At 35.4% G+C, this 16,102-nt stretch overlaps 2 protein-coding genes across 4 annotated transcripts in view; both read right to left on the bottom strand.

The window, feature by feature from the left end:
- The window catches only part of sit (stuck in traffic), a 44,329-nt gene extending 42,773 nt beyond the window's left edge, over window positions 1-1,556 (bottom strand). For both annotated transcript variants that reach the window (XM_028306734.1, XM_028306732.1), the window contains exon 1: window positions 1,401-1,556. The gene's annotated coding sequence lies outside the window, so the exon portion shown is untranslated. The remainder of the gene's footprint in view (window positions 1-1,400) is intronic.
- Window positions 1,557-2,082: 526 nt separating this feature from the next.
- Window positions 2,083-15,696, bottom strand: LOC114354379 (elongation of very long chain fatty acids protein 7). 2 transcript variants are annotated; one of them, XM_028306742.1, is made up of 5 exons: window positions 15,613-15,696; window positions 14,706-14,893; window positions 3,548-3,616; window positions 2,933-3,232; window positions 2,083-2,449 (listed from the first exon to the last, which is right to left on the bottom strand). In XM_028306742.1, exons 1-5 carry the CDS (start codon window positions 15,665-15,667, stop codon window positions 2,240-2,242), a joined length of 822 nt encoding a protein of 273 aa, XP_028162543.1. In that variant the 5' UTR covers window positions 15,668-15,696; the 3' UTR covers window positions 2,083-2,239. The 2 variants fall into 2 exon arrangements, with proteins under 2 accessions (XP_028162543.1, XP_028162542.1); XM_028306741.1 differs by lacking the exons at window positions 14,706-14,893; window positions 15,613-15,696 and adding exons at window positions 5,971-6,158; window positions 7,133-7,216.
- Window positions 15,697-16,102: the final 406 nt, after the last annotated feature.

Genomic DNA, 16,102 nt, shown 5'->3' with positions numbered 1-16,102 from the left:
GGTGTTTTAAATACCTTCTGGCTTTTTCCTTTGGTGAATATTAATACACTGTTTTATTAAGTTTTTAAAGCTTAAAATCTTGTGAAACAATGAAAAACGTTTTTCTTTCTCGGTCCCTCACTGGTAGGGTAAAAAGATTATGAGACATGTAGAGGCTCCTTAAGAGCAAAATATTTGACGATTTGTAAGTACTATTTATTAGTATAAACAAATAAAGAAATTTTAACTTTGACTTTGAGGATCGCGACCACATATAGTGTTCCTCCACAGACTGCGGTCATAAGCTGTGTGGACCGCACCATGTAAAGTTATTCTGATATTAGCTGTCCTACTATGGTAAGGGATACTAATATGCCCAGCAGTGGACTTCTATTGATTTTTTGATAATTTTATAAGTAAACCGGAGAAAAAATAATATATCTCATGGTGTACTTTTGTCGCTACAATGCAATGGGTACATAATAATCACGAATATTCTACCCGGTGATTTGTATTTTAAATTTGGTATAAAACAAAAGTGTTTTACCATGTGCAAAAAAAAATAGTTAATTGGATATTACTTATAGTTACAGAATGAGATTGATCATAATTAAATAACTGCCAATCTAACCAATAGTTAACATTCTTCAAACTGGACTGCAAGCCTGATTATACGAGTAAATGATGGACAAAATGGTAGTTCACAAATTGTTTACATTTTTTCAACAACAATAAANACAATAAGTATGTACTCATTTACATACATTTAAATCCCTTAACCTTTTCTTTGACCCACCAGCCCAATTTAACTAAAGTAAAATCATTAAAATTTAGAAAGTTATGATTTTTATAATTTTATTATGGTGTTCTGTGTAGGCGTCGAAAGTATGTTACTTGACGAAATCTCAAACAAAATGTACTAATGCATAAAAGAGATTTATACTAGTCAACCTAGTAGTAAATACATAGAAATAGTAGATAGAGATGATGGTCAATAATAATATAGTTATGTATTTTGCTTTGCAATACAAAATTAATAAATATTTTTTTATTTCATTTTTTACATACCTTTCAGGGTAATTGTACCTACCTATGTCTAATAGATTCAAAAATATTGTTACCAATATTAATCTGATGTATATGTAGTGCTTAAGGTAGAATAAGATCAATATTTCCAATTTGCATAATTTGCATCAAATGAAGTGAGGCTGTTGAGAAAATCACAGTTGCAGTATTATTGCATCACAGTAAAACAGATTACGATGCACTTCATGGCGTATGCACAAAACGTGAACACCGAAAGATTGCCATAAAACCACGTTTCCTACTTCAGCACAAATTGCAAAACTAGGCCAATTCACACATAGACCATAAACAAAACGTCAAAACTTTCCAATTTAACAATAAAAAGTGGCACTAACCTTCTCTTATTCCAAGAGATGACACAAAATTCCAAATTTAAAAAATTTATTTTTAAATTCACCCGCGATCGTTTTCGGCCAGTAGCCGTTTGTAGAGAGAATGGTCGGCACGTCCTCTCGTTGCAAAGGTCGGATCACGACTGCCGCAGGCTCTGGACAAGCAATGCTCTTGCGCATCTAAGCCTCCGATGAATGAGTTTACGTTCATTGAAACGCCTGAATGCCTGAATCTGCTAATTGGTTGTCGGTGCAATAAGCAAGTTTTTCCTCATAAAAAAGAGGCTTCGTTTTAGATGATGAATGGGTAAATTTACGCGATAAAGGCTCTCTTTTTTGCTATAGAAGGTGAAGGTCAGTAGCGCTGCACAGTTTCAGCTTAATGAAATTATTCTTAGTTTTTTTCTTTTCATAAAGATGATCTACCAGTCGTTTCCAGAACTGCACCAGTATAACCAGGTTCTAGGGCTTGACCAGCTAGAAAACCTTATTAAAGATAGTTCAATTTATTCCAAGGGAACATTAGCCCCGCAAAGAATTGTTTCACTTTTGTGAATATTATGTCATAATAATATGATTACATACATTTATTTACAAAAAATGATTTACCATTTAAATTTTTCAAATATGTAAGTATTGGATTCTTACATTATGTATAGCAATATTTAAATGAAAGTAACTATAAAAAGTTTCGTACTTACTTTATTGATATGAACACTATGGAAAAAGAGTAACATGAAATTAAACATATTTAGCTTCAAGTAAACATAATTTTGCAAGATCTTAATACAGAATGTAAAGAATGTTAAGGTTTGTTTCCAAATAGGGATTATCTTGAAACGTTACTCAGATTTCACAGTCACATCGTCTTTTTGTTCGCAGATGTTCTTCTTGGTTCTTCTACTTCTGTAGCTTCTGCAGTAAAAGTTCATGAAGAGGAAGAAAAAGGTGATGATGCTGGTCATGCAGAAGTAGTGAAAGAAAGCCGGGATCGGGCACGGGGTCAGCTTCTGTTGGTAGTACAGGTGGGAGACGACTAGGATGAACTGCACCTGGAAAAGTAACAAGTAAGAATTACTTTAGATTATTGCCATTAATACAAAATCAACTGTAATTAGATGACTAAAAGATTTGGTTTTTAACTTTGAAGTAAATGAAAACGCCCTCTGCCCTAAGTCAAGAAGAAAAAAAACGCAAAAATGTAAAAACCTGAAATCTGTGAAAATCAAATGAGATTAATAATCACGTTTTAGCTTAGTACCTAGTAGTTTTACTAAGTAGCAAATATTTTACCATATTCTTAAATTATAGCCACCTAATCGACAATATAGGTACGAGTACAAAAAATTTCAATTCCTTTGCCAATAAATAATTTACAGTCAGCATTAATTATAATACTGCTCATAAAAGTTTAGATCTAACAATCAATATAACTTTTTATTTATTCCAGCCTCAACAGCAGACTGATAGAGAACTCATCAGTCAAGTTTCTACAAATTATGCCTTTGCTACACCAAAAACTAAAAAAAACTCACCAGCTGAACCTTAGTGAGGTGCTTCTTCCACCACACAAACTTAGCGTACTCCGGCCCCAGAGCAGCAAGTCCATAGTACGCGTACATCAGTACATGCACAAAGCTGTTCAGTAGCCCAACACAGACGAAGTGGTCTGTGGGATGGTGTAGCAGATGGAGCCACGTCCAAGACACCATGGCGGAGTGATGGTATAGATGGAGGAAGGAGATCTGATTGTCTTTCTTGCGGAGAACGAAGAATACCGTGTCGAGTAAGTCTAGGTGTTTCGCTATGAAGTATGGGTAGATCTCTGTGATCACCTGGGAATGGTAAGGATATAATTATAAGGGCCATTGTTTATCTTTATTTTATTTAGGAGCGATAAGGTCGAACATGTCAGCTCTATCAAGGTCTTCATCTTAGTAGACCTATCATACTTAAAATGTAATGCTATAAATTAAGGAATCATCTTTGTTTCGCTTATTATTAGCTGAATCTCAATCAAATTCTATTATTTTAAAATTTGTAGCGTCAAACCAAAATTTCCTTTACTTTACTATACAACTTAACTCTAATACAAAAGTTTATTAAACTGGTTATAAAAACTTTTGTAATTTAAGTCAATTTAAGCTCACCTCTTGTAAAGCTTCTCCTTTAGGGCATCTCGTAGTTATTATTCCGAAGTTGAACAAATATCTTGCATACTGAAACAAATTTTAAACGCGGCAATCACAATGAAGTGCAAAAACTATAAGGAGAGGATAAAGTGGCCTGTTTTTTTTATTATTTACAAGTTCACCGAGAGTCAGTACATAAATTTGGGAAAGGGCCTTGATGCCATGACAAAGGGACCTTATTCTTAGAGCAATCGACTTAAGAAGTCGAATTTGTAAAGAACGTTGCTCGTAAAATTCATAAAAGCGCTTTTACACGTCCCAATATTAACCCTACCACTCCTTCGGGACAGTAAATGGGCCAGTGCTGAGAAGAAGCAGCGCAAGAAACTCAGTCACTATTGTCAGCCTCCTTTTCAAGGTTTTACAGTCTTTAAAATATACAAATTATAGTCATAACCTATTGATGCGAGCTAGGTAGTTAAACATTCCAAACATTTTTATCTTTTATATAATCATCAACTTTATAGTAACCCTTTTTCATTAAGGTGCTTTTGATATGTGCTTTAAATTTAATGAGTATGTTTCAAATTCAATTAGTATGAGAATAATCTTCATTATTATTCTTATTCTAAGCTTACTGTCTCTACATGCGTAAAAATATTTATCTGACATAAGCTTAATTAACCTTAGGCTGAGTTGCACCACCTTATTTTAACCGTGACTATAACGATAACCGGTGCTTTTTGTAGGGAGATTGACACTTTTTGACGTTTGTCAAAGCTTTATTCATCCCAGCCTTAATCTGCATAAAAATAAGGTGCGACGTGCGGTCCAAAAAGCTTTGTAATATCAAATGCTTGAATTAATATTATTAAATAAATATTCATTCAAGCATTGGACTTTTGACAACTTTTGATAAAACTAATCACAAACATAAATGTATAAGTATTTGAGTGAGTGAAGTGAAGCTGTTTGAGTGAGATTTGTTTCTATTGTCGTTTCAGAATACGAGTCTTTTTGTTACTTAAGCTCTACATTAATGACTAAATGATACGCAAATTCATCGCTAAACGAGTGCGAAACTTTACTACCGGGATAGCCCCCATCCTTTGCTAAAGGTGCTTCAAAAAGAGTCAGTAAAGGGAAAGTGACCGTTCGACAGAATTGGAGCACGAACTTACGCACACATTATTATAAAATGAGTTCAAATCCTGAAGCCGGTTTTGTGAATCATTTTTCGAAAGTGTATCAAGATTCAAGTGCATATTCGCAATTTATGAGTACTCCTATACCGGACGTTGAAAGGCTTCTTTAGTAACTTATATTATTGGCCGATAATTGGATTGTTATGATATACCTAACTCGACCTTTATAAAGGAGTTTTTCATCACCTACTCTTTATGTTTGGTTCAAATGTTAACTGGTTTAGAATTCCATATGATGGCATATGGAATTTGAAACTAAAATTACAAGGTTTTAAGTGATAAATTAACATGGCTTTGAAACGAAACTACTACTTATTTATATGGCTTGGTTTCTGAAACACAAGCCTCTTTTGAAATACATAATTAGTATGAGTGTCATCTCTATAAATTCAATTTTCAGTGTAAAAATATTCTTTTTCGTTCATACTTTTGAAGCATATTAATCCTTCAAGCTNTGCGAAACTCTACTACCGGGATAGCCCCCATCCTTTGCTATAGGTACTTCAAAAAGAGTCAGTAAAGGGAAAGTGACCGTTCGACAGAATTGGAGCACGAACTTACGCACATGATATTATAAAATGAGTTAAAATCCAGAAGCCGGTTTTGTGAATCATTTTTCGAAAGTGTATCAAGATTCAAGTGCATATTCGCAATTTATGAGTACTCCTATACCGGACGTTGAAAGGCTTTTTTAGTAACTTATATTATTCGCCGATAATTGGATTGTTATGATATAACTAACTCGACCTTTATAATAAGGAGTTTTTCATCACTACTCTTTATGTTTGGTTCAAATTTTAATGTTAACTGGCTTAGAATTCCATATTAATATAGAATTCTATTGGTTCTATGTATTTTGCAAAAACTTAGATATGGATGAAATGAAAACTGAAACTGAAATTACAAGGTTAAGGAATGAATTAACATGACTTTGAAACGAAACGACTACTCATTTATACGATTTGGATTTATTTTTTTGAAAACAAGCTTCTTTTGAAATACATAATTGGTATGAGTGTCATCTCTATAAGATTGATTGATTCTCTATAAGAAAATAAAATTTTTCGTTCATAGATTTAAAGCATAATACACTTACTTTTAATATTCTAAAGTACTAAACAATCTAGGTATGTTACATGCGTATTTTAAATGAAATAGCTTTTAGTTTTTAGTAAGATAAAATTAAATTATGTAAAACGCCTTCATATTTTTAAAAGCAACATATCTAATACTCACGATAAAGACCAGGTACACGGAGTAGGCGACTTGGAATCCATTGTAGACGATCAGCACGTTAGTTAGTTTGTACGGCTGTCTTCTTTCCATGTAGGCTGGTAGTAGTTTTACTACAACTAGCAAGTAAATGCCTAGTACCATGAACAGTCCAGTTGTGGTTTCCGAAAACGTCCATGTTGAGATTTCGTCTGGAAAGTTTAAAGAGCCTATTTTACAAAAAGGAAAAAGGGTAGTTTCACACTCACGCTGACCCTATCAGATTATTTAAAGTACCTAAGTAATAAGTAGAAGAAGTAAGCAATAAGTAGTATGTGACTGCACCAGACGCAGACAGTCTGCCAACAGAGAGAGATAGCGGAAGATCGTGCGGAGAGTTGTATCCGCCTCTACAACCGATGCGAACAACGCCTCAACGTGACCACGACCGCTCTGCCAAGAGCGTAACGAATAAGAAGAAGAATAGTAGAAGTTTTAAAAGCTGGTGTCAATGGATTGTACTATCGGCTGCAGTTCCAGTTACCTATTTCCAGTCATATAGTCTTGTTCTATAACAAATCCGGGCCTCTTCAAGGCGAGAGTGAATAAGCATTTACAGGGCAGATATGTACCATCCTAGACTGCATCCCACTTAACATCAGGTGCGATTGTGGTCAAATACCTGCCTTGTTATGCATAAAAAAAAATCACTATTAGATGAGAGCGAGAGAAAAACTGAAATGGGTTGCTTCATCTATGACCTATAGGTGCGTTACAAAATTGCTACCATCTGGTAATCTTCTGTGTAATTGTTTTCATCACCAGATTATAGAACACAGATATATGTATAGGAAATAAGGTTTTTTTAATTTCGTTCCTTAAATTTTTTTAAGTACCTAACAAATCTTCAACACTCAACAAATAAAGAAATTTTTCACTTTGACAAGGGTAGATTCGTTCGTTCGTTCATTCGTTTCTGCCGAAAGACGTCCACTGCTGGACAAAGGCCTCCCCCAAGGATTTCCACAAAGACCGGTCCTGCACCGCTCGCATCCAGGCACCTCCCGCGACCTTCACCAGATCGTCGGGCCACCCAGTGGGAGGCCTGCCCTACGATACGACCCATCATATCAATTACTAAATCATATTTTATGTTTCCCCACTCAAAAACTATGTACAAACTTACCCTTAGCACTTTCGGTAATAATATCTTCCACAATTATTTTATACCCCGCACCCATTTTTTCACTTATCTAATGACTCCACAAGAACTCAGCACTAAATGTTGGAAACTAAAGTAATGAAAATAGAATAAATTACAATTAATTATGGAGCAGTAGGACAATTTCTATTGTATTCAAATGAATTTTAAAATTACAAATATGTAAAGCAAAGGGGATTATAAAGTTTGTCTGTTTATTGAGTGATTAATTATAGGATAATACGTCAACACTAATTGCGGTTAAAATCGGGCTACCAGCCACTAATTACTATTATTAATGGAGTTACCCCTGCAGACCAAGAGCTAAGCCAATTTAGGTTTAGTTTAGCTCATAATAGCTGACGCAGTTTTCCATTGGGTTTGCATTAGAGTGCGGTTTGCACTCGACTATAAAATCTATGTAAAAAACTACGTTAGATATGCGAGCTAAGCTTTTAGCTTAGGTTTTGGTCTACATCCCGTATTAACGTCAAAACTTATGCATCAACTTTCAATGTGGAAATAATTTCATACAAAATTAATAAAAACAAGGAAACCCTTTAAAAGCAATATGTGTCAGTCTCATAGGTAGCCGCCAGACACTAAGAAATGCAAATAGGTTAGAAACTTATGCTAATGCCCTATATTATACCAATATAAATAATCCGTATTCAGACTTCCTTGGTATATCGTCTGGTAATTTAATTTGATATTATAAAACCTATTATAAAATTAATCACGAACAAAGAAAACACAATTTTTCATACAACAAATGGAATTAGCCCAATTTTCTTGGATCTCGAAAAATGGAGGTCATTTTATTTCAATTGATATTGATTTATTCCTTTACTTCTTGATTTACTTCATTCTACTTCGATAAATAGCATGGGCAAATGTAGGTACAAAAATACAAAATACATTTACGTAATTTCATCATCATCATTTCAGCCTCAGAACGTCCACTGCTGAACATAGGCCTCCCCCAATGATTTCCACAATGGCCGGTTGGTGGCGGCCTGCATCCAGCGCCTTCCCGCTACTTTTATGAGGTCGTCGGTACGTAATTTCGCTAGGAAGAATTATCAATCTCTTCCGGAAAACCTGAGGAGAATGCAGTTGTTTCAATAAAAAGAAGGCAAAAAAAGCATAACAAATTCATAAATCACCAAGCACCATAATACGCGCAAAGTCGCCAGAAGTAGGTTTGCTCAAAATGTTGAAAAGGCGGTTCTCTGACTCATGAACGCCTGCTAGGAAACTACTGACACACACAAATTTTAAAAGATTAACTTTACCACGAACTTAATTATCATCGTGCAAACAAAACGTTATTAATTTTAAAATGTCATCTTAAATGAAATGTTTGGAGAATCAATATTTTATTCCATGTGCTATTGACCAAAGAAGTTCTGTGCCTTTTGCTATTTCTTTAGTCTTTTCTACTCTATAGTCTATTTTATTGTGATTTTGATAAATCAACATCATTGCACTGATACAACCAAACCAGTAATGGTTCCACTAGTGCCTAAGCAACACCTTTTAATCCACACAGTATGTAGGTAACATGGCTAGGTATTGAGAAAATCTGCGTATAAGAAAACTTCGCAAAAGCTGCTTAATTTATTAGCTTATCGCATGGCACTCACCTAGTTTTCTTGCGAATTTCCTCAGATCGGTTGGAAACGTGTAAACCGCTCGGAAAATGCACCGAGTGGAACATTGCACTAATAGGGTGACCAAACTTTTTGCATAATAAATAAAAACCGGATAGTTACACTGGTAACAGGTTGTAAAGGGCATTTATACAGACTGAAATATTGAGACCATGCTTCTGAATTATTTTCCGCAAAAGACCGCATTTTTTTTTTGAAAATTTTCGATTTGACTGATTGATTGCACCGATTAGAACATTGCATGCACTAAGAGGGTAACCAATGAAGAAAACTGGATAGTTACGAGAGTAACAGGGTGTAGATAGGGCGTTTTAGTTAAAGACTGAAACATTGATTACTGACGAATACCGTGCTTCAGAGTTGATTTTCCTTGAAAATACAAATTTTCCATTATTTCACATTGAGAGATAAGAATTAGAATATGTACTTTTATTAGATTAGATGTTACTGCTTATTCCAGATCTATAAATCAACATAATTGTACATATCAACATAATTGATTATTTAAAAGATAAAAATGTTTGGGATGCGTTACTACCTAGCTCGCATAAATATTTATAACTTTGTACATTTTAAAGCATGTAAACCTTTGAAAAAGAGGCTGACAATAGTGACTGAGTTTCTTGAGCTGCTTCTTCTCAGCACTGGCCCATTTATTGTCCTGAAGCAGTGGTAGGGTTAATACTGGGATGTGTAAAAGTGCTTTTTTTAAGCCTATTTACAGAACGTAAATTATCCGCGTACACACAAACCATGGTCACCGCGCGCACGTTCAGACGTTTTTTGCAGCAATCACCTCCCGTGTCAAATCACTATAGAATTGCGCAGTGTTTGCGCATCCAAAGAAAATAAACGATTTTAACTATTACAGTGTTGGTGGGACTTGTCTATTGCGAATACTTTTGTCTTGTAGGCCCGTTTGTAACAAATTGTAATGTATATTCTGTCAATCAGAGGAGACGTGAGAAAGAATATGTTCAAGAAATTAATTAATATTTTATACTGGACTATGCTTGCTGTTTCACAACTTACAATATACGAGTGTAGTCGTTTTAATGTGATACTTGTTGGGTAAGGTCTAAGAAGAAGATGATGGTAGGAAAACAGACTTTAAAAGTTACGGGTAGTGTTATTTGGAGAAGACTGTATTTACGGACAACACATCATGGTAAGCACTGGGAAATCCTAGGTGCTCATCATCATCATCATCATTTCAGCCATAGTACTGTACATAGGCCTCCCCCAATGCTTTCCATGTTGATCGATTGGTAACGGCCTGCGTCCAGCGCTTCCCCGCTACCTTAACGATGTCGTCGGTCCACCTTGCAGGTGCGTTTTCCGGTACGCTGCCTCCATTCCAGATCCTTTCTGCCCCATCGGCCGTCAGTTCTGCGTCCTATGTGCCCTGCCCATTGCCACTTCAGCTTGCTAATCCGTCGGGCTATGTCAGCGACTTTAGTTCGTTTACGGATCTCCTCATTTCTGATTCGATCTCGCAAAGAAACACCAAGCATAGCCTTCTCCATAGCACGCTGTGCAACTTTGAGCTTCTGTATATTCATATTCATATTCATTTATTGGGCCATCATTATAAGGCCTATAGTGAGGTATCCTAGGTGCTGATTCCAACAAATATGTATATTCTGATTTGTATTCAAGTTTATTCTATCAAGCCTAGCACTAGATAATTTATCTATACTATTACTATATCTATACTAATACTAATATTATAAAGCTGCAGAGTTTGCATATTTGGTTGAACGCGCTAATCTCAGGAACTACTGTCCGCTTTGAAAAAATATTTCTGTGGATTGCCCATTTATCGAGGAAGGCTTTAGGCTATATAACATTTCAAAATATTTTCACGCGTACGAAGTCGCGGGCACCGCTAGTAAAATTTAGGTTGAGTTGCACCACTAATTTTGAGCGTAACTATAACGAAACGGTTGTTTTTTGTATGGAGTTTGACAGATTTTTGACGTTTGTCAAAGTTAAAGTAAGATGGTGCAACCCAGCCTAATATAGGTAATTGCTATCTCGCAGCAAAAATGTATCGCCGTCGACTCTACATTTATTATGCCAGATGGTACGTATGCATGTAGTAGCAGTGACCATAGTTATTTCCTTTGTAGTATCATCTGGGTTCATATGAAAGTCGTCATTACACATGTGGCAATGCGTCAAGATAGAGAACATTGCCGGACAATTGCGTCACGAATGACATGCAATATTGTCTTTTGCGTATTGTAATATTGTGAAACTACCCTTAAAGTAACTGCTTAAAGCGAAGCGCGTACCATTAGAAAGGTATACATATGTGCTACAAAATGCGTGTGTGAATCGAGACGTATTAATTTACTCGAATATTGTAGGTAGGTACTTGTACTCATTACTGTGGAACCATTTAATCAAAAACCTAGAAGTTGTCCAGGAAGTATCTTGAGAGCTGTAGACATAGGCAGGTTCCTAATATTCGCACAAAGCTGTTTTGCGAAATTCTTATATAAGTTTGGAGTTCCCTGCAATCTTCAGGATTGGATAAGATCTTATGATTCTTGAGACGGGTTAAATGCCGATTTTCCGTCAAGGAACATAAGACCGCCGGCGGTTACCTGACTCTCTAAGCTCTTATACCTCCACAATACGTGTTATTTTTGTATGGACATATTTATTTTATAGACCAACAGGGTATAACAATCATTAATACCAACACAAAAAAAACTATAAATTCCATCTTGGAGTGGTCTACTTAAATATGTTTTTACATCATTTTTTGCCCCCTTATTTCATGTTTACGTTATCGGCGGCCATCAACAAGTAGGTACTTACTTGAAATAGATTCTTCCTCTCTTTCCTTCTTCTTATGGATATTTGAAGGGTTAAGGATTTCACTTACTTTGAGGAAAAGTGCTGCAAGTGCTCTGACTGCTATACAGAAAAACAAAAAAATGTTTCAGGCCAAGGGTCCAAAAAAATGAAATAATCATAATGTACAATTGTTCTATTCTTACACTCTATTGAAGTGGTGTAAGTTGCGTTTTGCTTCACTTATTTCAGTAATATTTTTTGTTAGGGTTTTGAGAGAAACGAGAAATGATAAGATCTCTATTTTAGTACAACTTTTTTTATCAAATTACTAAGCCAATTATTGCTGCATGGAGATAGATTGGCACAAAAAAGAAGCTCAACTGATGATGACCATGACATCAAGTCTTGCTTGTAAGTTACAACTTCTGGAAAAAACCTGTATCACAAATTTTACTGTACAGATTTTTATCAACGTGAGCCATTGGATGATCCTTTCAAATTACTGTAGTAAACAAATATGTGTAACATTTAAATAATAAATTTGGCTATTTCAGTGGTGAATGGACGACTATTAATATGTAAATTCCGCGGATGCTTTGTTGCTACAATTGACGCTTAGTGTGTCTTTTGAAATAATTTAAACTGCTTCTTCAAGGTTAACTATAACATTAACTTATTCTGGAACAATTGATATGATCTAGAAATTTTTTTCAGTGTAGAGACCCTACTATTTCTTATTGACAATATTATCTGCTTTAATCATTTGATAATGGACAGTTCTAGACTACTAAAAGATACCTCTCCTCGTGGGGAGAATGCCGGACACAGGTACGGTAACTTTCGAATCGAATTAAACTGAGTTTTGTGTGAAAATATAGGTCTAAATTCTGCCGAATTTAATCAAATATTTTTTTTTAATTCAAATTCTTAGGTTTGAGAATACTCTTTTATTATATTTATACCCACAACACATACATTTACAATGATCTATTACCGAAACAATTTCATCAATATCTCGACCGTAAAAAAAGATCCTCGATTCACAATCACTATGAAAGGTTGTACCACCACTGGGGGTTGCGAAATCGATTCGTGCGCTCGCGCATGGCTCAGTTTGCTCGCTGGCTTCGCACTGACTCGCCACTCCACTCGTTGTGACCTTAGGACGACCTTGGGTGAGTTTACCCTTGACCTTGAGTTTTGCAATGCTGACTAAAGTAGGCTTTATTAGGGTACGCATAGTAATTATGATTTGAATTTCATTTTTTGAAGGCCGATCTTGTGATAGTTTGGAAATAGATTGTTGATTAAAATATTATGTTCTGTATTAATTTTATCAATTTAATACCTAAAATTTAGGTTTTTCTGAAACCTGTCTATATTTTTATGAATTTCTTATAAAAACAGATGAGGTGACAGATGAACTTTTGTGAGAACTTGGTGATTCTATAAACAATTAAAGCATTATTTTAAGTATTACGTGTAAAAGCTGCTTGCGAGCCGAGGGTAGCTTAAAGCTTTTATACTACGAGGCGTCGTAGCGTGGCGCGTAGTATGACTTTTCACTCTTTCAAGACGATCTTTCTCTTCGAACTTTCTTTTTGATTTTGTTTCATTTTCCACGAATTATTATTTACTTATTATATAAATTAAAGTAACGCTTTGACCAAACCATAATTTGTTCGTATAAAGGTCAAGTTGTATACCTTGACATGTTCCTTAGAACAAACGTAATTAGTGTAGTAATCACATTCGGCTTGCGCTATTAAGAGGCTCATATTTTTTTGCATGTCATTTAATATTTTGTTCCTTATGTGACAAAATTAACTGTAAACACTGTTCTTAATAGACCCAATACACTGAACTGCCCCACCTGTGATATTGATAGGGGGGCGCCACCGTCAATACCGGATTGCTAGTTCCGATTTTTGCCATGTTGAAAACTAATAGTTGAACGATGGTGGCGCCCCCCTGTCAATGAGTTTGGTGGGACAGTTCAGTGTAGGTGATCTTATCTTATATCTTTGGAGATGTAACAGCTTTCTCAGGAATTCGTTTTTTACGTTACGTTCTCAGCACTTTAAGTATTTGAAAAAAATAGAACACATTAGACATAGAAATATCTGTTTACCTTAAAGTTTGTTTATTACAAAATCCCATAACAGTGATAAATATTAAAAAAAATTACATAGTTTAAAATATTATAGAACACATTAGATCATAGAGAGTAAACTGCTATAACTTATTTTTACTCAAATAATTGTCCTCTCTATGGATTGTCTGGAAGAAATTAATTATCCTTATCTCGCGACCAGACCACTAGTGATACGTTCCAATATTTCATGTGTGCAATAATGACTATCTATCTATTAAAATAATATTCTAGAATGAATACATTAGATTTAGCAACGAAATAACTACTTACCCAAACCGTTTAAAGTTTGTTTTTATTTGTGGCTTTACGAAAAGCCGGCTCTGACGCAAGCCAGTTTGACATTGACAATTCGTTGAGCCAACGTTCGCTGTTGAATGTATAGATGACCCACGCTGAACTGTCCCACCAAACTCAATGACAGGGGGGCGCTACCATCGTTCAACTATATGGTTTCCAACATGGCAAAAATCTGAACCAGCGATCCGGTATAGACGGTGGCGCCCCACTGTCAATGTCATCGACAGGACAGTCCAGTATTTTGGAACTATACTCGTGGTTGAGTGCACGCGCACTTTTTTGAGAGAATTTCTATTAAAACGCAATTATAGAGTCTGTAATAACTATTTTCGGCCGTTTGGTGTAGTGGTTCAGAACGGACTATTATGCCGAGAGGTCCCGGGTTCGATTCCCGGCCNTTCAAGCTCCGCGAATCTAGACACAATAGATAATAAATTGTTATGACATTAAGTAATGCCGTCTGGGACTCAATCGGTTAAACTTACTTTTAATATTTTAAAGTACTAAACAATCTAGGTATGTTACATGCGTATGTTCAATGAAATAGATTTTAGTTTTTAGTAAGATAAAATTAAATTATGTAAAACGCCTTCACATTTTTAAAAGCAACATATCTAATACTCACGATAAAGACCAGGTACACGGAGTAGGCGACTTGGAATCCATTGTAGACTATCAGCACATTAGTCAGTTTGTACGGCTGTCTTCTTTCCATGTAGGCTGGTAGTAGTTTTACAACAATTAGTAAGTAGATGCCTAATACCATGAACAGTCCAGTTGTGGTTTCCGAAAACGTCCATGTTGAGATTTCGTCTGAAAAGTTTAAAGATCCTATTTTACAAAAAGGAAAAAGGGTAGTTTCACACTCACGCTGACCAAATTTCTATCAGACTATTTTTTAAACTAAATAATATGTAGAAGAAGTAAGCAATAAGTTGTATGTGACTGCACCAGACGCAGACAGTCTGCCAACAGAGAGAGATGGCGGGAGATCGTGCGGAGAGTTGTATCCGCCTCTACAACCGATGCAAACAACGCCTCAACGTGACCACGACCGCTCTGCCAAGAGCGTAACGAATAAGAAGAAGAATAAGTAGATAGAAGTTTTAAAAGCTGGTGTCAATGGATTGTACAACGGCCGCAGTTCCAGCTACCTATTTCATATAGTCTTGTTCTATCGCAAAGAATCACTATTAGATGAGAGCGAGAGAAAAACTGAAATGCGTCGCTTCAACTATGACCTATAGGTGCGTTACAAAATTGCTATATAATGTAATCTTCTGTGTGATTCTTTTCATCACCAGATTATAGAACACAGATAAATATAGGAAATAGGGTTTTTTAAATTTCTTTCATTGAATTATTTTACTGACAAAGCCACTCTTGTGGCGGAGTTTTGGGCTGACACTGTGTAGGTTTGTTGTCGACACGAAAGAAGAAGAAGAATTGAATTATTTTAAGTACTTAACTAATCTTCAACCTTTCTAACAAGAAATTTTTCACTTTGACAAGGGTAGATTACTAAATCTTACCCTTAGCACTTTCGGTAATAATATCTTCCACAATTATTTTATACCCCGCACCCATTTTTTCACTAATCTAATGACTCTACAAGAACTCAGCACTAAATGTTGGAAACTAAAGTAATGAAAATAGAATAAATTACAATCAATTATGGAGCAGTGGGACTATTTCTATTGTATTCAAATGAATTTTAAAATTACAAATATGTAAAGCAAAGGGGATTATAAAGTTTGTCTGTTTATTGAGTAATTAATTATAGGATAATACGTCAACACTAATTGCGGTTAAAATTGGGCTGGTAGCCACTAATTACCATTATTAATGGAGTTACCCCTGCAGACCAAGAGCTAAGCCAATATTTAGGTTTAGTTTAGCTCATAATAGCTGACGCAGTTTTCAATTGGGTTTGCATTAGAGTGCGGTTTGCACTCGACTATAATATCTATGTAAAAAAAGTACGTTAGATATGCGAGCTAAGCTTTTAGCTTAGGTTTTGGT

Source organism: Ostrinia furnacalis, unplaced genomic scaffold (genome assembly GCF_004193835.3).
Source record: "Ostrinia furnacalis isolate ACB-3 unplaced genomic scaffold, ASM419383v2 OfSCF2047, whole genome shotgun sequence".
Taxonomy (NCBI): Eukaryota; Metazoa; Arthropoda; class Insecta; order Lepidoptera; family Crambidae; genus Ostrinia; species Ostrinia furnacalis.
Note: the sequence above shows the minus strand (reverse complement) of the source record. Positions and strands in the feature narration are given on the sequence as shown.